Source organism: Puma concolor, chromosome A2 (assembly GCF_028749965.1).
Source record: "Puma concolor isolate L17-30 chromosome A2, mPumCon1.1.hap2, whole genome shotgun sequence".
Lineage (NCBI taxonomy): Eukaryota > Metazoa > Chordata > Mammalia > Carnivora > Felidae > Puma > Puma concolor.
In genome coordinates, this window is record NC_141668.1 from 146,666,120 (window position 1) to 146,687,666 (window position 21,547).

General features: G+C 43.1%; 1 protein-coding gene across 3 annotated transcripts in view; it reads left to right on the forward strand.

Moving 5' to 3' along the window:
• The window catches only part of ARHGEF3 (Rho guanine nucleotide exchange factor 3), a 306,144-nt gene that overhangs the window by 74,758 nt on the left and 209,839 nt on the right, over positions 1-21,547 (forward strand). For all 3 annotated transcript variants that reach the window (XM_086697858.1, XM_086697859.1, XM_086697861.1), the window contains one exon: positions 21,362-21,428. In XM_086697858.1, the coding sequence (XP_086553984.1) occupies positions 21,362-21,428 (67 nt within the window). The remainder of the gene's footprint in view (positions 1-21,361; positions 21,429-21,547) is intronic.

Here is a 21,547-nt window from a genome sequence, read left to right on the forward strand (position 1 = left end):
ACACAAAAGGATTGTAAAAAAAAGTTCTACCACTATTAATATTATAGTGCTTTCCTTATTTTTTTATCATCTGAGTTTATTCACTGTGTAACTTTATACCATATTTTACAATGTACTATTTTGATCTAATCATTTCCTTATGACATTGGCAAATTAGAAATCACAGCTAAGGGGCTCATCTCCTCCATCCCCGCCCTGTAACATACCCACCCACCTGCCTTTCATGTGTCTGTTCCCTCGCTGACCATCCGTCCCTTGTGGATTGAGGGCCTCCTCTGCGAGGAACAGGGTTAAGTTCTAGTAAGCAGTAATCAGTGAGGCTAGCAGGATTCCTGCCCAGAGGGAGGTATTATTATATAGTAGGACTGGAGCATAATCAACCCAGAGGAAGATAGCCAATCATGGGTCCTGTGGGCAATACATGTGGGGCTGCAGACTGCCTGTGCAGTGGTGGCTGAGTCTCTGGGGCTGTCCTGCACTGATGGAGCCTCTCCACATCGGAGGGGTGGTTTGAACGCTGGATTTAGAGTTTCCCTATGGAAAAGGCATCCAGCCGGTGCTCAGGACTGTGGGGCCCTTCTGTATGGGGTTCATGTGTGTATAGGTCAGTCGTTGAATTGGGATAGTCAGTCTGAGAAGACGTTGAACCTGACCTGGCTCACTGCGATGCAGACGGGACAGTGCTGCAAATGCAGTGTTCTCTGATGCTGGAAATTAGGGGCTTATGTGTGGCATCCCAGGCCACTATTGGAGGCAGAGGGAGATTTTCAGAGGGGTTTCCTAGAAAGCCTTATGACCACAACAAAGTCTGAAAGGGTATACATCAAACCAGGGGTGACCAACTCTACATGTGACAGGGACCAAGCAGGAACCTAAATCCAGTAGCCAGGGCAGTGCAAGGGTCAGAGTAGGGAGAGGCAGGGACCCCAAGAGCCCACACCCACCTGAAAGGGGCATCTGTCACCCAACCCCCGCTGATCATTGTCATATGTGAGAACGTGGGCCTTCCATGACCTTCAGCTGAAGCTAGATACCTGATTTCCAAATGAATTCCTCTAGCTTTTTAAATGTTGGAAGTTACCTTAAAAAGGGGGGGGGGGGTCATCCTGTGGGTCGTACAAAATATATTAGCAGTCTGCCTGCTTATGACTTGCACCCAAAATTTAACTTTGGGGTTAAATTATGATTTTTATTGTTTACTTGTTACATTTTTATTTTGTGTGCTTTTATAATGAGTATACAATATTATTATAAGCAGGGGGAAAAAAGGAAAACATCTTTATAACCCAAAGGGCTAGTTACCTTTGAATTGTTGTTCATGTTATCTGGACAGGTGGGGGACGATCTGGTTGTCTAGATTGTGGGGATGGCTGTTGGAGCATGGGCTCAGAGAAGAGGAAAGAAGACCCATATCTAAGAGGTCCCAGAGGCTGTTGACTGAGGCAGCAGGTGGGAACCTTTGTGCCTTTATGTGTAGGGCACCATCCTCTGTGTACCGTATACACTCATTCCATCTTCCATTCCTTGTCATTCATTCATTCACTAGATATATACTGAGCACCTGCAGGTGTTGAGCACTGTTCTACCCCCAGGATACAGCAGTGAACAAAGTGGGCAAAAATCCCCACCCTTGTAGGATTTGAGTGAGGGAAACCAACAAGAAATGATAATAGGTGGGTCTGGTGGTGATAAACACCATAGGAAACAGGTAGGAGTAGGGAGAGCCAAGCTGGGGAGGGCTGCAGTTTCCAATAGGGTGGTCTGGGAGAGTCCTGCTGAGAAGAGACCTGAAGGAGGGGTTTTACCCCATTATACGTGTATTGCTCGCTGACTGTGTCAAGGAACTGTGTTGGGCACTGTGGAGGGTCTCCTGGGAACATTCCCATTTTGTCATTTACTTACTTCCTTTTACAAACTTAGAAACAAACTTAGTTTTTTGGTTGCATGTCACAGAAATACAGTGTACACATGCTTAAATTAAAAAAAAAAAGGCGGGGAGGCTCACTTATTCGGTGAATTCAGTGATAGTTCTGCCTTTTGTCATGGCTAGATCCAGGTGGCTAATCTATGTCACCAGGAGTCCATCACTCACCATCTCTCGCTCTTTCTCCAAATTAGTGTACTTCTCAGATGGGCTCTCTGACCAAGATGCTCTGCACAATTCCAAGTTTCCACCCCATCGGCTCAAATATTGCACTAGAGGACTACATCTCTTTTTCTTTAACTCCAGCAAAAGTCTCATTCTTCCAGGCCAGGTCCCATGCCCATATTGGGAGGGTTGGCCCTTCCTGAATCACAGGGTTTAACAGCTGGGGAGGGGGTCCCTCAACAGAAGATCAGGGTGCCATTGGCAAAAGAAGGGAGACTAAATGCTGGGCAGTAAGAAACAGCAAACATCCATCCTGGTAACACTTGCCAGGGCTGAAAAGAGCCTGCAAACAGGGATACCGTCAAGGGTCCCAGTCTATCACCAATAGACCATGCAACCTTGAGCCAGCTCTTAGTTTTCTAGTGTCTAAATGAGGGTGGTAGACTAGCTGGTTCTCTGAGGATCCTTCCAGATCCTTCAGTCTGTTTGAGTTTTAGGCACATTAGTGGACAGCAGACACTATTTCATTAAATTACTGGGTTTGAAACAATACAGGATTATGGATCCTGGTGAAACACATGGATAGTTTTTTACCCCACAACAGCTCTTTTGATGAATTGCTGAGAAAGCTGGGGGTGGGGGACATAAGACTCACCCCCGCTTGATTTGTGCCATTTCCTAGTTGCAGCCACCTACAGCTTTGGCCATCTGTATGCAAGGAAGCTTTGTAAACTTTTTAGTCTGGTGATGGGAAATGAACTCTTTGCCACAAAATTTCATGCTCCAAAGGCCAGAATGGCGCATTATGGAAGATTTACCCTGGCTTCACCTCCCAGCATGAACTTGTGAGCAGGCCATGCTTTAAACAACACACGACTATCAACAGCTGTGGGGAAAACCAGCTGTGGGGATGTCAGCGTGAGTTTCCAAGACACCGATTAGATGTCTCGGTCCAGAATTCTGTCTTAATGGTTGTGTCTCATCTCTACAGTAGACAAATACCAGTGTATTTCCCTGGGAAGATAAGGAGAGATGACAGGGATGGCTCCTTGGTGACTGTGCTAGTGTGACTTACCCTTTATGTTCATGAGACGTCTGCAGGGTCAGTGTCTGTGCTGCATGGTGGGGGATGTGGCCATTACTCATCTCAAAGCTAGGAGCCATGCACCACCCTTCCACAGGAAGTACTGGATATGTGAGTGTTGGGCTGGGCAATACAATGTGAGGGATAAGAGCCCTAGGCCCCAACTGATTTGGTTCAAAGCCCAGCAGCATTGCTGCTTCCTGGCTGTGTGACCTGGGGCAAGTTACTCGAGTTCTCTGTGCCTCTGTTCCCCCATCTGTAAAGCTGGACAATAATAGCACCTAGTCCTAGAGTCTTGTCATGATTAAATAGGAGAACATGTGTCAGGCTCTTGTCAGCCAGAATAACTGATGTTGGTGGTGCAGGTGTCATTCCCGTGCAGTCATAGACAACAGGAGACAGAGGGGTATCATAGTTATAATGGCTAACACATGTTGTGGTTATTACATGACAGGCCCATTATGCTATGTGACAGACACTTTTCTAAACTCTTCTAAGTACATTAACTCAGCTAGGTAATGTGATCATTTATGTTAACTCAGGTGGGTACTGCCATTGTCGTTGCCACTTTACTGATGAGGGAACTGAAACACAAAGAGTTAAGTAACTTGCCCAAAGTCACACAGCCAGTGAGGAGTGGATGTGGGATTTGAACCCAGGCAACTGGCTCTCGAGTCCTTGTTCTGACCACAATGCTTTACAGTCTCACTAAAATAATAAGAGCTACACAGAGTTTCCTGTAGGTCAGGAATTGTTTTAAGCACTTTCTATAAATTGGCTCATTTAACCCTCCCAACCAAACCTCTGAGTGTTGCTATTTTTCTCCCCATTTTATAGACGAGGAAGTCAAAGCACCCATAAAGAGCAGTTCACATCCTGATTAGCTGGGTGATTTAAGACAGGGAAGCTGACCTCGCTGAGCCTTAGGGTTGCCGTGGGGAACGGGTGACTGATGACCAGCACTGCGTGCAGATCTGGCATGGAACAGACCTTCTCTGGAGAGTGGCTGTTTAACTGTTAGTGAGAGGGCCTTGCTTCCAGACCCCAGCTCTACTCCTTGTCTTGAACGCTTCTGGTGGCTGAAATAGAGCCAAGAGTTCTTTGAAGGATGTGGCTTCTTGGAGTGAGAGGCCTTTGAAGAGATGTCTCTACCCCCAGCTAGGTCCTCTGTACCCCAAGCTAGGCACTAGGGCATAGCTTGGCCCCACCATGGTTCCTGTGTCTGGCCTTGAAGGTGACAATTCTGCCTCCTTCCTCCAGAAGGCAAAGGCAAAGAGACTGTGAACCTGTCCCAGACACTTGGGGGCAAACCGCCTTCTAGGTCCGGGTCTTGGTTTGCTTAGCTGCAAAATGGAGTGAGTGTGGGATGGAAGCATACTGTTAAAAGCACCAAATCCAGAAAATTCTATATTTTCACAATGTGGAATAAGCAAGTCTTCTTTGCCTGTGTTTTGCATAATGAACATGTAGAACTTTGCAAGGCACTTTTCCAGTAGCTAGTCCCTAGTATTGGCTGTTTGAGCTGAGCCTCGTGCCTCCCTCTGAAATAACACTGAAAGCTGTATCCTCGTCACTATGTTTGCAGTTTATTTTGTCAAATTAATTTTTGTAAAGGTGAAGTTCTGGGTCATTTTAATATTCTTGGAAAATGCTGCCAACTTAACCTGTGGAAACATATCAATTTATACATTCACAGTTGTGAAGCAAAATGTCTGTTTCTCCACATTCTTGCCCACAATGGGGTGTTATCCTAGAAAAATCACCAATTTGAAAGGCAAACATACTCTTATTTAAATTTCCATTTTGCTAGTTACTAAGGAGGGTGAACACTTTTCATTTGTTTATTGACTGGGTTTCTTCTTTTGTAAGCTAGCTGTGTTATTACAAAGCATTTCACTTTTTTTTTTAAAGCTATTCTTTTTTTATTATAAAATTAATGTATGCATACCATAAAAGTTCAGACAGTGTATAAATGTGTCACATAGTAAGTGCAGGTTCCTTGGATCAGTCCTAACCCTGAGAAATCACCACTGCCAACAGGGTGGACATTATTTATTCAGAATTTTCTAGAAAATTTGAGTGCCATCCTTTGGCCTTAAAGATTTCTGAAGGTTCATACATGGATTCAGTATCTTAAAAGGTGTTTTGCTCCTTGGCATTTTTGTTGAATACAGTTAGTAGGTTTATTTTGATAAATTAATCTTTTCAGAGAAGCCGTGTTGCCCAGAAGGACGATTACTGGATTTAGGGACCCCACCGACCACCATCATGTCTCCTACTGCTCAGCAGAGTGAGTGTGGACTACGCTATCTGCTGGCCTTATTCAGCCCTTGAGTCAGCGCCTCTGTGCTGTGGACAGGAGTGCTTTTTGTTTGGAATATCAGGCTGCTGTGGTGTAAAGGCCGTAGCGAGAGGTTGAGGGTCCCTGATGTTTTCCAGCACCAGCACCACTGAATTGGAGATAATAGTTAATAATAGCCAGCATTTACTCTGTATATCCTTTATATACTTGGGTTTACTTATATCTCACAACTATTCTATAAAATGTAAAAGCTAACATTATCCTGGCTTTTCATATTCTAGAACTTGGGTTCCTAGAGGCCAAGCCATTTGCTTAGCATCCCCAGGTAACCAGTGCCAGAGCCAGAACTTAGACTCAGCCCTGCCAGGTGTGGAGGCCCCTGGAGAGGTTAACTACCCACGCTTCAGTTCTGGACAGCCTCTTCATGAACCCCGTCTCCCTCTTGGCCTTTATATGTATTGTCTGGTCTGAATGCAAGCAGGGACCTGGGGAACCCCCAACTGGTTCTCAGTCTTATAAAGACTTGAGCAAGTTGGGGAGCAAGTAAAAGGATGAGTTTCTACTGGACTGCATCCCTGCATCAGGGCTCCCGAGAGTGGGGAGAGCATCTCTGCCTGGGCGACAGTGGGCAGTTGCCATGGTGACAGCTATGGCAACGCTGATGCAAGTACGGGCCCTGTTCCCACTGGAGCCCAGCTGGTGAGCTGGGAGCCCAGCTGCCCGGGAGGATGGTTGGGGGCTTGCTCTGTCCTATGCAATGGGACCACGTTTGATAGAAATATTTGATAAATAGCACATGACTGACCAACACGGTTCATTTTTCCTGTCTGCAATTTATTACTTTTGTGGATTAGGTGGCCAGAAAATCCCTTAGACAATTTAGCAGGACTCAGGGACCAAGAACAGGCATCTTGGAATTGGGCTGTCTCTGGCTCTGACTTTCAGTAGCCATGGAGCATTTCCAAGTCTAACCTCTCAGAGCCTTCTTCCGTTATGGCTCTTATTTTCAGGGCCCCCATGAAAATTAAATGAATTAATCCACATAATAAGCACAGCACTAATAGTATTATTTTCATTATTGTTAAAATAATAATATTAGCCTGCCTTACTCAGAATTTCTCTTACTCTGAGTAATTGTCTTGCTCAGAATTACTCTCTTACCTAGAATTTGGGGGGTGGCTTGCTGTTTGTCATAGTGATGAAATAATCTCAGTTTGAATGGTGCCCTTGGCATTACCTTTCCTTTTTCTCCACATATGCTACAAGCCTGACATGGTCCCACCCCCACCACCATATTTCACTGACGGTTTGGGAATAAACATGTTTTTATGTGTGGCCCCAGTCACTGCCAAAAACAGCATTTATGGTGCTTCTAATTACCTTGGAGACTGTGGTAGGTCCTGTATCAGAAAGTCAATAAACTGCTTTAAGCAATGCTGGCTAATTTAAGAATTTTTGGTGTTTTTAACTGAGTTAGAATCAGTTTTTAGAGATGCCCATTTCTGAATCCTGAGTTTTAGGATTGCGATTTTCATTTTGGAGGTGTTGGGCCACCTACATCCTGATTTATTAGCTTCTGATCAATGTATTATTGAATAAAGTGTGAAGACTGTCTTCTGCCCCACCCTGAGCAAAAAAAAAAATTCTGTGAGGGTGTCTGTAAATATAATTTTTGAGTTAGAGCTTTTCAGGATTTGAAAAACATGAGTTTATCTGCTTCTTCTTTGTGTCTGATTTGCATACAGTTTGATAGAACAATACCAAAGACTTCTTACTTTCTTTTTAAGACAAAAATTGGAAAGGGAGTTCAGGGTGGCTTTTAAAAAAATGCCTTCTAAGGGCTGTTTATTTGATTCAAATCACTTTAAAAACAGAAAACTCAGCCATTAAAATTTTTTAACTAAAATCATACTTTTATCAAAGTAACATGCACACGGTAAAAATATACCAATGAATCTACATGGATTTTTATTTGTAGATGTAGAAGACCAACACATAATACACATAATAATCTTTGATGTTGATGATGATGATGATGATGATGATGATTTTAAGGTCCAGTTGCATTTTATGTAAAGAGAAACTAACCAGTAACACTGGCTCTGGGCCTAGTACATAGTAAGCAATTCAATTTCCATCTTCTTTTCTTGGTTGTCACTGCTTCTGCAATGGTTTTAACATCTGTCTCTCTGTTCTCTGGAGCCAGACCACCTGGGTTTGAATCCTGGCTCTGCCACCTATTAGCTGTGTGGTTTTGGGTAAGTCACTTAACCTCTCTGAGCTTCAGTTTCCTCATCTGTAAAGTGGGAATAATAAAAGTACTTATAAAATTGTTTTGAGGGTTAAATGAGTTAATATTTATTAAGCACTCAGAATAGTGTCTGGCACATGATAAGCATTTATTACTTTTTTTTAAGTAAACCCTTAAAAACATGACCTCCATGACAGAGAGATTGAGGATTCTCTTGGTCGATAAGTAAAAGCTCATTGGTGCTGGTAAATTGTGAGGGCCATGACCTAATCCCACATCTGTGGAGTCATCAGTGGAGAGCTTCAGTTTTTTGTTTCAGATAAGGCTGGGGGAGTGCCTGTCAGTGGTGGCTCATGGGAAGGTTGGGTACGTACAGGGAGTCCTGTTTAGAAAAACACACATTCGGGAAAGAACAGGCTCTCCCCAGGCAAAACTTTAGAAAAACAACAATCTGCTGCTCCTTGATTAAAGGGTAGAAAACTAATTATCCTTTCCGGAGGGACATGAGGCTGCTCTCTGCTGGACTGTGACCTGGAGGTGCAGGATGTGGATTTCCTTAGGATGTAATGAGGCCTTTCCCATTGAACATGTGCCATAATTCAGATGGATGCAGGTGGGGAGAGGGAGAATGATCCCCTTGCTTTTCAAAGTGACCCCTAAATGCTTTTGAAACATCATCTGCAGGTCAGCACTTTGAGAACATGAAAAAAATAATTTTCCTAAATTGGATTTCCAAAAGACCTCTGTTACAAAACATCCCTTTAAAAATATTCTGTAATTTCTGCTAATTACACCAGCTTACAATTAGCTTGAATGTTAAATTTGGTGCTGCCAGTGAGAGGCCATTCAATCCACTGACGATACAGATATGAATGCCAATGAGAAGAGTAACTGGAAAACACATTATTCTCATGCTGAATAAATACCAAGTAGCATGAATTCTAGTTTCTTTAGCAAGGAAAGGGAATGTGAACATTGCATCTTGGGATAATTTGTGTGTGCATTTCCTCACTGTCTTCCATACCATCCTGTTAGGGATGCAAAGTTCCTGTTGACCTGAACTGTTTGGCTAGAGATGTCAAGAAAGTTCAAAAAAGTCTTGCAAATATTTACTGAGCATCTGTCATGTGCCAGGTGCCCAGAGGGCAGGAATAAAACAGTAAAAAGACAGATGAAGTTCCTGTCCTTGGGGAGCTCATATTCTAATGACTTCAGTAGACTGGCCAATACCTAAGATCCTTGTCAACTTAGTTTTTCTACAGACATTGCTCTTAGGTAATCTTTAGACAAGCCCCTTTCAGCTCTGTCCCCAACTCCACTCACTTCATCGTGTCAAGTCACCAGGGACACCTGCTTTGCCGAATTCAGTGGGCATTTCTCTCTCCCCTACTTGGTGATGTAGTTGAGCACTGCCTCCCTGAAACTCTTTCTTCCCTGACTTCTTTAATACTCCTCTCCCTCTTCCCTCACCAAGGTGGGGCTTCTTCTCAGTCTAAAGGCTGATGCTTCTTGAATATACTCTCCAGTTTCTTATGTCCAACCGCTCACTAAAATCTCCATTTGGAGATCCATACCAATTCAGATGATCTGTCTGCCCTTGACTTTTGTTTCCCAATCTGCTCCTCCCAAAGGTCTTCTCCCTCCTCCCACTACCAAAGGCACTTCCTCATCATCTCCCTCCTCTCTGTCTTGCCCCTACAGCTGTCCTCTCTACACAGCATTGAGAACAGTCCTTTTAATACGTAGATCGTGTTTCTTCTCTGCTCAAAATCTTCCCGTGGTCTCCCATATCACTCAGACTAAAATCTGGAAAACTTGCTGTAGTCTGTAAGACCCTTACCATCTGATTTCTGCTCTTAAACTTCCCGAGCCTCAGTTTCTAACTGGAAAATGGACCTGGTGAGACAGACTTCATAGGGTTGTTATGAGGAGTACATTAACAGTTTCTTTACAGTTCTTTGCGTACTAGCTGGCTCACACGGACAGCTTAATAAATATTAGCTCTAAGTATTTGCTGAGTGTCTACTGCGTGCCGGGCATCATTGTAGGCATAAAGGATGCTGCAGAGTAAAACATAGTTCTGTTCTCTCAGAGGTTACCTTAGGAAGTGATCAACTCTATGGAGAAAAACAAAACAGAGTAAGGGATAAGGGATGGTAGGAATAGCTGCTATTTGACTGTGTGACCTGGACTCATTGGTTTGTGACTTGGATTTGGTTTCCAGTCAGAAAGTGAGGCTCAAGGAAGTTCCTTAAAAGTTGCCCAAGATCACCTGGTAAACTTGAGCTTAAACCAGATTCTTGGAGACTGCACATCCCATGCTATGACCACCCTGCGTGTCTGCTGTCTCTCTTCAGTGGATTTACTTTGTTCTAGAAAGATTTACAGTGGCTGCCCAACACATGGAAATGTGAATGAGCAACCTGTGGCCCACCCTGGACTTGAAATACATGAATGGACAGGAGCACTGGTGTCATGATGGGATGGTGTCTTTCAGGGTGTTTGGGTTTAAGTTTCCTGGGGCAGCTACTGCATTTTGTAGGTACTTTCTTCTGGATGAACAGACAGCATGGGAACTATAGTGCGGTTGGTAAGATGAGAATCATATATAATCCAAAATGCACTTAAATGCCCTTGGGAAGGTCCCATGTTGGAGCCTGACATGCCCTTGTGACCGGGGTCCCCTTCCTCTGGTGCTGTTCATTTCGACAGTTTCTAACCGAGGAGCTGACTTGAATTTGAGGAGCTTTTGTTCAGAAAGTGCCTTTCTAGGACCGAGCACAGTCTGGAGAGGCCTGGGAAGAGAGAAGGTGGAGATGGTGCAGATCCACAGCCCCGCGTCAGGCTTGCCTCGGGGTCCAAGCCCAGTGCTTGAGGGCTACAGGAGATGGCCTTAACGATAGACACCTGTTCTCTCTCTCAAGTGCATGTGGTCGTATTCATGTTCTGTCACTGTGTCTATAGGGCTACTCTGTGATACTGCTGACCAGAGACTTACTGAGGGCAAGCACCATGCATTCATCCTCCAGCTGCCGATCAAGGTCCTACAAAGTGCAGGGAATGCAGAGACAGCAGTGAACCCAAATAACACGGTCCCTGGCCTTCCAGAGCTCATCGCCCAGAAGCGGGCTAACTCTTAAAGTAGACCTTCTGTGCACCACGTGCCAAGCGCTTTACATATATTAACTCATTTAATCCTCACAACAACTCTGTAAGGGAATCCTGTTATTACCTCCATTTTACAGATGGGGGAAGTAGGGAACAGAGTGGGTAAGTCACTTGTCTCATGTCACATAGCTCGTGAATGGCAGAGCTGGTTCCAAGCAGATGCACTTTTAACCACTGCAACCAAACCTCTGCTTCACGGCACCACTTGGGAGTCACTGACATTTACCTTTGAAAGTTCTTTTTCTGGAGTACTGCACTCGTGAATGGCTTTTCTGAAGATAAAAGCTTTGTAGGAAGCTCAGGGGTGAAAGAGAAATGCAGCATGAGTCTCATGAGGTGGGAGCAGAGGATGGAACGGGTGTTGCTGCAGAATCTCTGAGCACAGAGAGTCGGGGCCCGGAGTGGAGAATGAGAGGAAGTGGAGAAAGCCAGAGTGTGGGAATTTTTATCATGGTTGAAGGACTGACATAAATATGTGTCTCTGAGACAGGGACTTGTAGGGCGGATTTCTCACAAGTACTGATAAAACTTCACATCTAAGCCATTTTTGTCAATTCCCAGGCTGCACAGAATGTTTACCCTCCTGGCTTTTATTTATGTAATTCCTGCTTCTGGAATGGTTAACAGTATTTTAGTTTGCATTATTATTTTATGAGGATTTTTTCCATTAGATATGTGTCTTTTATTTTGCCTGAAAATTATCTTTATTTTACCCTCACTATTTTTATTTTTTCTTTATTTTTTAAGCAGTGAAACTTACAGCTTTTTTCCCTCTTTTTTTAAAAAAAGTTTTAATTTAAATTTCTGTTAGTTAACACAGTGTAATATTAGTTTCAGGTGTACAATATAGCAATTCAACACTTCCATGTAACAGCCCGTGCTCATCGTGACAGGTGCACTCCTTAATCCCCATCACCTATTTCACCCGTCCCCCTCCCCACCTCCCCTCTGGTAACCAGCAAGTTGTTTTCTGTAGTTAAGAGTCTGTTTCTTGGTTTGCCTCTTTCTCTCTTTTTTTCCTTCTTTGCGCATTTATTTAAGAATTTCTTAAATTCTACATATGAGTGAAATCAAATGTATTTGTCTTTCTCTGACTAACTTATTAGAGTACTCTCTAGCTCCATCCATGCCATTGCAAATGGCAAGATTTCATTCTTTTTTATGGCTGATTAATATTCCATTGTATATATATACCACATCTTCTTTATCCATTCATCAGTCACTGGACACTTGGGCTGCTTCCATAATTTGGCTATTTAGATAATGCTGCTGTAAACATCGGGGTGCATATATCCCTTTGAATTAGTATTTTTGTATTCTTTGAGCAGATATACATGAAAACATGCTCCACATCACTGATCACCAGGGAAATACAAATCAAAACTACGATGAAATATCACCTCACACCTGTCAGAATGGCTAAAATCAACAACACAAGAAACAACAAGTGTTGGCGAGGATGTGGAGAAAAGGGAACCCTCTTGCACTGTTGGTGGGAATGCCAACTGGTGCAGCCACTCAGGAAAACAGTGTGGAGGTTTCTCAAAAACGTAAAAATATAACTACCCTATGATTCAGCAATTACACTACTAGGTATTTACCCAAAGGATACCCTCATTATTTAATTAATAAATAAATAAATAAATAAATAAATCCAAATTGCCTAAAACTACTGTGGTAAAATACATGTTTACCATCTTAGCCATTTTAGGTGTATAATAATTCAGTGGTATTAAGTACATATACAGGGTTGTGCGTCCATCACCACAACCTAATTTCAGAACATTTTCATCACCCCAAAAGGAAATTGTGCACCCATTAAGCAGTCACTTCCTACTTGCTCTCTTTCCCCCAGCCCCTGGCCACCACTAGTTTGCTTTCTGACTCTATGAATTTGCCTATTCTGGGTATTTCACATAAATGGAATCATACACGATGTGGCCTTTTGTGTCTGGCTTCTTTCACTTTGCATAAGGCATTCAAGGTTGCTCCATGTCCTAGCAGGTGTTGGTACTTCATTCTTTTGAATCACATCCCATTGCAGGCACATACACCTTTGTTTATCCATTTTCATTCACCAGTTGATGGAATTTAATATATGCCTTTTTAATACGGTTACTAGAGTACCAGGCATGTGCTAGCCACTTGTTACACACTCTTGTCCGAATCTAGAACGGGCCCTTACATATCAATAACAAAAAAAAAAAAAATCCCTGTATATAAATGGGTAAATGACCTGAACAAACGTTTCACAAAAGGGGAAATACAAATATAGTCATTTTATGGGTTTAAAAAAATCATTTCAATGTCTTCCTTTTAGTTCATTCTGGAATTCGTTTGATTAGACTAGTTCTACATTATTTAGGACCTGATCATAGACCTTTGTTTGGGATAATCTCCATTTGGGAAAAATTTCGTATGTTGATCTATTCAAGTAAGGATGTGACCTGAAGATAATTTCCTGTAATTATTCCAGAGACTATATCTCTAAAGCTTTTGAGAAATATTTTTTTTGTTCTGAATTTTTCTGAATTCAGATGGATACTAAAATCATTTTGGAGAGTGTCTCATTTTTCAAAAGGGTCTCAATTTATATATTGTGGTTAGTCACTAACTGCTGAGACACAGAGCTGTGGCTTTTCAAAGTCTGGCTTTTCAAAGAGGCTCTTTGAAATTACAGGTGTTATTTTTCTATATTGTGCTGACCAATATGATAGACACATGCCACATACTGCTACTGAGCACTTGAAACATGGCTAGTGCCAATTAAAACTGAGGTAAGAGTAGGGGTATCTGGGTGGCTCAGTCAGTTAAGTGTCCAACTTTGGCTCAGGTCATGATCTCACAGTTCATGAGTTCGAGCCCCACATCAGGCTCTCTGCTGTCAGCAAGGGGCCTGCTTTGGATCCTCTGTCTCCCTCTTTCTCTGCCCTTCCCCCCGCTTGTGCGCTGTCTCTCTCTCTCTGAAAAATAAATAAACATTAAAAAGAGGATTGATCTAAGAGTAAGATACTCATTGGATTTGGAAGACATGAAAAAATGTAAAATATCTCTAATATTTTTTTTCTATTACATGTTGAACTGATAATAGTATCTGGATATATTGAGTTAAATAAACTATATTATTAAAACTAAACTTGCCTATTTCTGTTTACCATTTTAATGTGACTAATAGAGAATTTAAAATTACATGTGTGGCTCGCATGATATTTCTACTGGACAGTGCTGTTCTAGAAAACAACTGGGGAAGGGAGAGAAAATGGGAAAAAGCAGTCTGAATGGACACTTACGACTTCTGTGCCTTCAGAATCTTGAAAGAGATGAGAGAGGCTATAGTGGATCTGGATGCCTGCGGTACCCTCCCTGCTGGTCTCTGCCTTCATTCTGGACCCCTCGACTGTCTTCTCTTCCCTCTAGCCAGAGGGATCTTTCTAAAGGCAAATCCCATGTCGTTCCCCACCATATAGCTTCAGTGGAGCCCCATCACCCCATGACCAGCCCCCAACCTTAGCCTTTAAGTCTCTGCCCTGTCCAGCCCTGGCCTCCTGTTCAGCCTCATTTCATGCCTCTCTGCCTCCTTCCCTACCTATTAAGTCCTTTTAGTAAACTTTATTATGATTTTCATTACATAATACGTTTCTATAGTAAAGATTTAAAAATATGTATGTAAAAGCTGATGTCCACATTTATGCTTCCCACCCCTGACCCAAACTGTATACATAATCAATCAATGTCAACAGTTGGGCATGTGCCCTGCCAGGGCCCTCAGCATGCTCGGAGCTGATTCTGTACGTGCGTGTGTGTGTAAAAGTAAATGGATTTACACGTTGCCCTGCCTCTTATTTCACATACTGTATTTTATGGTCTTTGCTGATGATGGCACAAGTACACCTCATTATTATAAAAAAATTTTTTTAACATTTATTTATTTTTAAGGGGGGGAGGGGCAGAGAGGGAGGGAGACAGGATCCTAAGCACGCTCCGTGCTCTGAGCACAGCCTGATGCGGAGCTCGAACTCATGAACCGTGAGACCACGACCTGAGCCAAAATCAAGAGTCAGATGCGTAACTGACTGAGCCACCCAGGCGCCCTCATTATTTTTAATGGATGCCTTAGTATTGTATTACATGGCTATGCTAGAATTTATTCATTTGTTATTGTTATTAATTATAATCTATTTCACCTGCATAGCAAAATATAGGCTATTATAACATTCATATCTATACCTACCATTTAGATTTAATAAAAATCTTTTTGCCCTGTTAGCTTCAGAATTTTTATGTGAATAAATGAAACATTACATGTAGTGATGAAGCTTCACATGGGCCCCACCCGAGTCCCTTTCCCTTTCAGTCCCCAGAGGGGACCATTTATTTGCAGTTGATAAAACCTTTTCAGGGGCTCCTGGGTCAGCCGGTTAAGTGTCTGACTCTTGGTTTTAGCTCAGGTCATGATCTCACGGTTTGTGTGTTCAAGCCCCACATCGGGCTCTGCACTGACACCATGGGTCCTGCTTGGGATTCTGTCTCCCTTTCTTTCTGCCCCTCCCCCTCTCATGGGTACATGTACAAGCATTCTCTCTCACTCTCTCTCTCTCTCTCTCTCTCTCTCAAATAAATACACTTAAAAAAAAAACCTTTTCATTTGTAGTCTTACATTTTTACTACATACATATGTGGCCAAAACAAGAGAGTGTTATTTTGTGAGATTCTACATAGTATCATATATCCTATCATATGCATACCTCCTGCAACTTGGATTTTCTGTCTTTATTTTTTTTTGAGATTTTTCATTAATATATAGTCCTACATGGTCTTCCATTGTAAAGAATGAATATAGCTTCATTTAATAATCCCTTTATTTATTGACAGATGTTTAAGTGGTCATACTTAGCTTCCAGTTTTTCAAATATGCCATCTTGCTTCTACATCTTAACTCTTGACTCTTAACTTCAGCAATTAGTTCTGCCAGTTTTGTCTATTTAAGTAATCTTTGCAAAGTTCGACCTCCTGCATTTTTAGCTTGCTCTTCCTGTCGCCTGGCCTGCTGCTCCCTGTCTTATTACCTGGTTGAGTCCCTCACCTCTGTCAGGTCACAGGGAGGTCTCGTTTCCTCTGGGAGGTCTGTCTTGCTCCTCAAATGTTGATTGAGCCCCTCTGGCTCTCCCCATTACCACTGTTTTATTTTTCTTTAAGACTTACTATGTTGTTCTCTCTCTCTCTCTCTCTCTCTCTCTCTCACCCTCTCTCACTCCCATTGTCCTTTTGTAAGCTTCATGAAAGCAGACACTGTATCTGTGCTGTTCACTGCTGTATCTCTAATGTCTGGTCCTGTGCCTGCCCTATGGAAGGTGTTCTTTACGTGTTGGAGAGAAATTAATATGTGAGCCCTTATGACTGCATACAGACCCCTTCTCTAAAGAGGGAAGACTCTCTTTCAGGGTGCATTCTCAACAGGACTGTTGGAGAAGATCCAACCCGTGCTGAGTGATTGTACCAGTTGACTATTTTTGAGGTTCTGTGATCCTGTTTCCCCATATTTTATCAGGAAATAAAGAGTTGGAGTTGCAGCCATGGTGTAAGTGGAATGAAGCTGAGTGTGGCCTATGAACTATGGAAACATGTTACAGGTGGTGCCATTGTGCCTTTGTTTAAGAGGCAAGCCTAGGTGATGAGCTTTCCATTGGGCAAACGACCTCTTCACAGTGAGCTTCTCCACAGAGAATTGGGTCTTCCTTCACCTGGCTAAACACCTGCCAGTCCATCCTCAATTACGTACCACAACCAGAATTAAGAAGACATTTACCTGAAAGACCATCACTGTCTTGAGTGCTCCAACCAGGATAAAATACCTGGCACAGGTGGTTATAGTCTGCACTAATTTGTCTATAAAATGTAGCCCTTTGGCTTTCCTCGTATTGCTACAATTGTCTTCATAGATAGAAGGAAGTAAAACAAAACAAAAGAAATAAAAGGAAAGTGTTGTTAGCAAGATGCCCTGGGTTGAGAAGTAAGACATTAAAATATTTGGGGCACCTGGATGGCTCAGTTGGTTAAGCATCCAACTCTTGATCTCGGTCATGATCTCACAGTTCATGAGCCACCCAGGTGCCCCCAAATGTACCGCCTTTTAAAGTAAGCTCTACACCCAATGTGAGGCTCAAACTCATCATCCCAAGATCAAGAGTCACGTGCTGCACCGACTGAGCCAGCCAGACACTCCTTGAAACATATCCTTTATACATAAGGAGGCGCTACTATAATAGCTAATTAGAGTATTTAATAAGTGCCAGATTCTCTGCCAAACATTTTATGTAGTACATTAATTTAATGCTTCAATTTTGTGAGAAGAGATTATTATCCCCATTTTACAGATGAGAAAATGGAGGCTCAGAGACAGTAGAGAGTAGGTAGCCTGGTTGAAGTCCCCCAGCAAGAAGGAGAGGGAGCCACTCTTGGAGCCCCAAGTTGGTCGTACCTCAGACACTAGGCTCTTGGCCCCACATAGTGAGTGCACGGGCAGCAAAGCAGTCTACATATTCACTTCTGTAACCCATACTCTTAGGAGTTGCTCTGGAAATGGTCACTAATCCTCTTCTCAGGGTGGTGGAAAAAAGTTGTATTCATTTCCATGTGGTGGGAAATACATTCTGCTGCTGACCCTGAGGTTATAAGCTCCTGAGCTTATTCTGTTTGATTCCAGCCACACACACACTTCTGAAATTTGAGATCATTCCCTAAATGCATCTTGAATCCTGACTTGTTGCTCCTCCTGTGGGCATTTCTCCATGTGGACAGTGTTTCTAACTTTTCTTCCCAGTCTTTCCTTCAGTTGTAACCTCCTTCCAGCCAAGAAGCTGTCCCTCCTGTGTCAATGGTTTCTCTCCTGCTTCACACCCACCCCTGGCTTCCCGTTGGTCCCTCCGCAGAGGTGGATGGTTGTTGGTCAACGTCGTTCCCCTGGCATCTGCAGGATGGGCTGTGCTTCTTAACCACGTGTGCACACACCGTGCACAGACCTGGCTCACATCAGGGGTCCAAGGACTGAACACACTATAGATAACTCCTCCCAGCCCTGTTAGGAAGCCCAACTGTGTACCTTCATGTCTTGGAGATCTGTAGAACCAAGTACCTGTTTCTTACTTGGACTTTTGCTGACAGTGCAAAGAACTTGATTCCTTTTTTTTTTTTCTTTAATAATTTCTTAAGTTTATTTGTTTTGAGACAGAAAGAGCGCACAAGTCAGGGAAGAACAGAGAGGGAGAGAGAGGGAATCCCAACCAGGCTCCACACTGTCAAGCACAGAGCTGATGTGGGCTCGAACCCACAAACCGTGAGCTCATGACCTGAGGCAAAATCAAGAGTCAGACGCTCAACCGATGAGCCACCCAGACTCCCCAAGAACCTGCTTCTGAACACAAGAAATGGGACACCTGTATGGCTCAGTCAGTTAAGTGTCTGACTTCAGCTCAGGTCACGATCTCACAGTTTGTGAGTTCAAGTCCCGTGTTGTGCTCTGTGTTGATAGCTCGGAGCCTGGAGCCTGCTTCGGATTCTATGTCTCTCTTTCTCTCTGCCCCTCTGCTGCTTGCACTCTGTCTCTCAAAAATAAATAAACATTAAAATAAAAATAAAAAAAAAAAAAAAGAATGCCCTGGATTGACAGATTCACTCTGATCCTTTTTCTTTGCCTATGAGGCTTCTAAATTTGAGATCCTACTAAGCTGGTCCCTCCCACAAGAAACCCCCAGGCTACATTCTCCCAGAAGCATGTTCTTCCCTGTTTAGCGGGGCTTCTCTCTATATGTGAGGGGCTACATCCTCTGAATCTAGAGTCAGACACATCTGGTTATGAATCCCAACTTGGCTGTGTGACTTCTCACGTGTGGTTTAACCTCTCTGCAGAGGTTAAACAGATGAGGTTTTATCTCATCTGTAAAATGGGGTAATAATATCCCCCATTATACCATAATATTATATAACAATATTTTATGACACAAAGTTACATTATTTTTTAAAGTTTATTTATTTATTTTGAGAGAGAGAATGCCCTCAGGGGAGGGGCAGAGAGAGAATCCCAAGCACGCTCTGTGTTGTCAGCACAGAGCCTGATGCAGGGCTTGATCCCACAAACCATGAGATCATGACCCAAACCAAAGCCAAGACTTGGACGTTTAACCGACTGAACCACCCAGGTGCCCCCAGAGTTATATATTTTATTTAAAAGTATATAATGCTGGGGTGCCTGACTGGCTCAGTCAGTAGAGCATGTGACTCTTGATCTTGGGGTCAAGCCCCACTTTGGGTGTAGAGCTTACTTTAAGTAAATAAAAAAATATTTTTAAAATAAGTATCTAATGCCATTATAATATGTTTTATATATTTATACATATATATAATATTGTAACACATGGCACCATATAACACTATTTGTATGTCATGTATTAGCAGAGTACTGTAACATAACATAATAACCTATCTTATTGCGTGACTTAGATTATGTAGGCAAAGTGCCTAGCACAGAACCTGGCACATCCCTGGCATAATAATCACTGCTGATTGTAGTGATCATAATTTTCTGTAAACCACACCATATAAAACAGGGGAACATTCACTCACAATGTTCTAGTATACGTTGTTGCTTTGGAAGCAGTGAAGCTCATCAAATCATTAGGAGAGCAAAGCCCAGTTATAACCGGGGAGAGGAGGGAGCAGTATCCAGGGAGATGTTTTGTTAAATTCTAAGTTTTTTTCTTCCCAAAGGAGAAATGCTTTTTTGGAAGAACTTAGACCAACATGTTACTTAATAGAGAAGAGTATTAAATCTAAATAACCACCCACATGCTCTGTTTGTCTTGAGATGTTATTAGCCTGGGTTTTTATTGTTGTACGTGTGGGTGAGGAGGAGGGTGAGGCAGGAGTGGGGCTGGATATAAAGATACAGCAGGTGGGAGTTCCCATCTGTTTCGGTGAGTTGTCCCAGCTTTTCTGTGTCAGTCCTGTGCCCCTGGTCGAAAGCTTTTCTTTGAGCCAGAATTTGGGAGGAACGGGAGGGGATCTGTGCTGACATCTTTTAGAACTTAGCAGTGATAGAACTGGATTTAGAACCCTCATCTCGTCTTGACCATGTTCTGGGTATTATTTCTTCTGTTTTGCACATAAGAATATGAAACCTCATGCTCAGGGTCACACAGCTAGTAAAACACCATGGGATCTGAGATTAGACAAATGAGATTAGAATCCTGATTTTACCTGCGTGCATCTAGGTCTCTGTTTTCTTACCTATTAAATGGGTACAATGAGAACCCTAGCTCGCAGTGTGAGAGTCAATGAGATTAACTCTATGAGGTATTAGCATGTGCTGTTTTAAGTACTCCATAGACATTAGCTGCTGCTCTTATTATAATTACCTTGCATATTGCTTATCTATCTCTTTCCTATGGTAGAGCCTATCAAGACTTTTCCTCAAGCCTGATACGCTGCAGGGTGCAGTGGTCACTTCTGCCTTGTGTTACTGCTGACTATGGCACAGAGGTCGAAGTAAAGGTGTGACTGTCACGTGAAAAACCAGCACCACCTCTTTGGTTCATCACTGACTAAAACTCCAGGGAAAGTCCAAGATGGACGTTTCTCAGGGATGCTTTTCAGTGAGGTGGTACCTCAAGCAAACATGAAATTTGAATTTCCATATTGACAGACACAGCATTTTTGGGAGGAGTAACTTATTACTCCACAAACATATTGTAAAAGGTGTCCCTGTGGGCGTGTTGGCAGCTACAACATTGGATTCACTCTTCAGGACAGAAGTAAGGTGTCCCTGGTGTGCCTGAAGCTGCCCAGCCACACTGTTGCTTCTTTCCATCCCTGTACTGTGTCCCCACCTCCTGTGCTGACCCCACTGGAGCCCACCTCTGTCACATCTAAGGAGATTGCTTCACGTGGAGGGATTAATAGGTGAGGAAACCAGTTCCGACTGGTTAGGCAGCAGCTGCATGTCCTGTGGACGGTCCATGTACCGTCCCCCTGAAAGTCTGGAGCTCCCGTGTGGCCTGCACCAGGGAGAATTCCAGGCTCGGCTGGAGCTGTAAACACCACGTGATGGCATCCGTTTGGGAATTGTGTGTGAGAAATGAAGATCAAGATAGGGAGCTTGGTCTGGCTTTTTGATTGCACCCAGGTTGACTTTTAGATTAGATTTTATTTTTTTAAGGGTGAGGGCTTGACTATTTCTAAGGGACTCTGGAGCTTTCCTCCTTGGGGACTAGGAAGGGGTTTGGAGTGTGTTTGGCTGCTACGGATGGCCAAGCTGTAAAAAGCCTGGCTGCTGCGTCTGCCTGGGCCATTTCTCCAAGCATCTCTCTCTCTCTCTCTTTTTCTGATAAAGCTACATCGGAAGTGGGTGATTTCCTCTGAGTCTCTAACCCATGAGTAATGAAACACATTGTCTTGTCTTTTCTCCTCTTCTAGGCCTAGGCGGATTCTGCAAAACAGCTTCCCTATGTTCCCCTCCCCTAGAGCCTGGAATTTCAGAGGGGTAAGTGTTTCCCTGGGAGTGCTCCCTGCTGCTCTATACCCTGTTCTGGCTGCTCCAGAGTGGATGCTGTTGGGGGTGGCTTTACTAATCCGTCTTCGCCAAGAAAGCTGGGTTTTAGC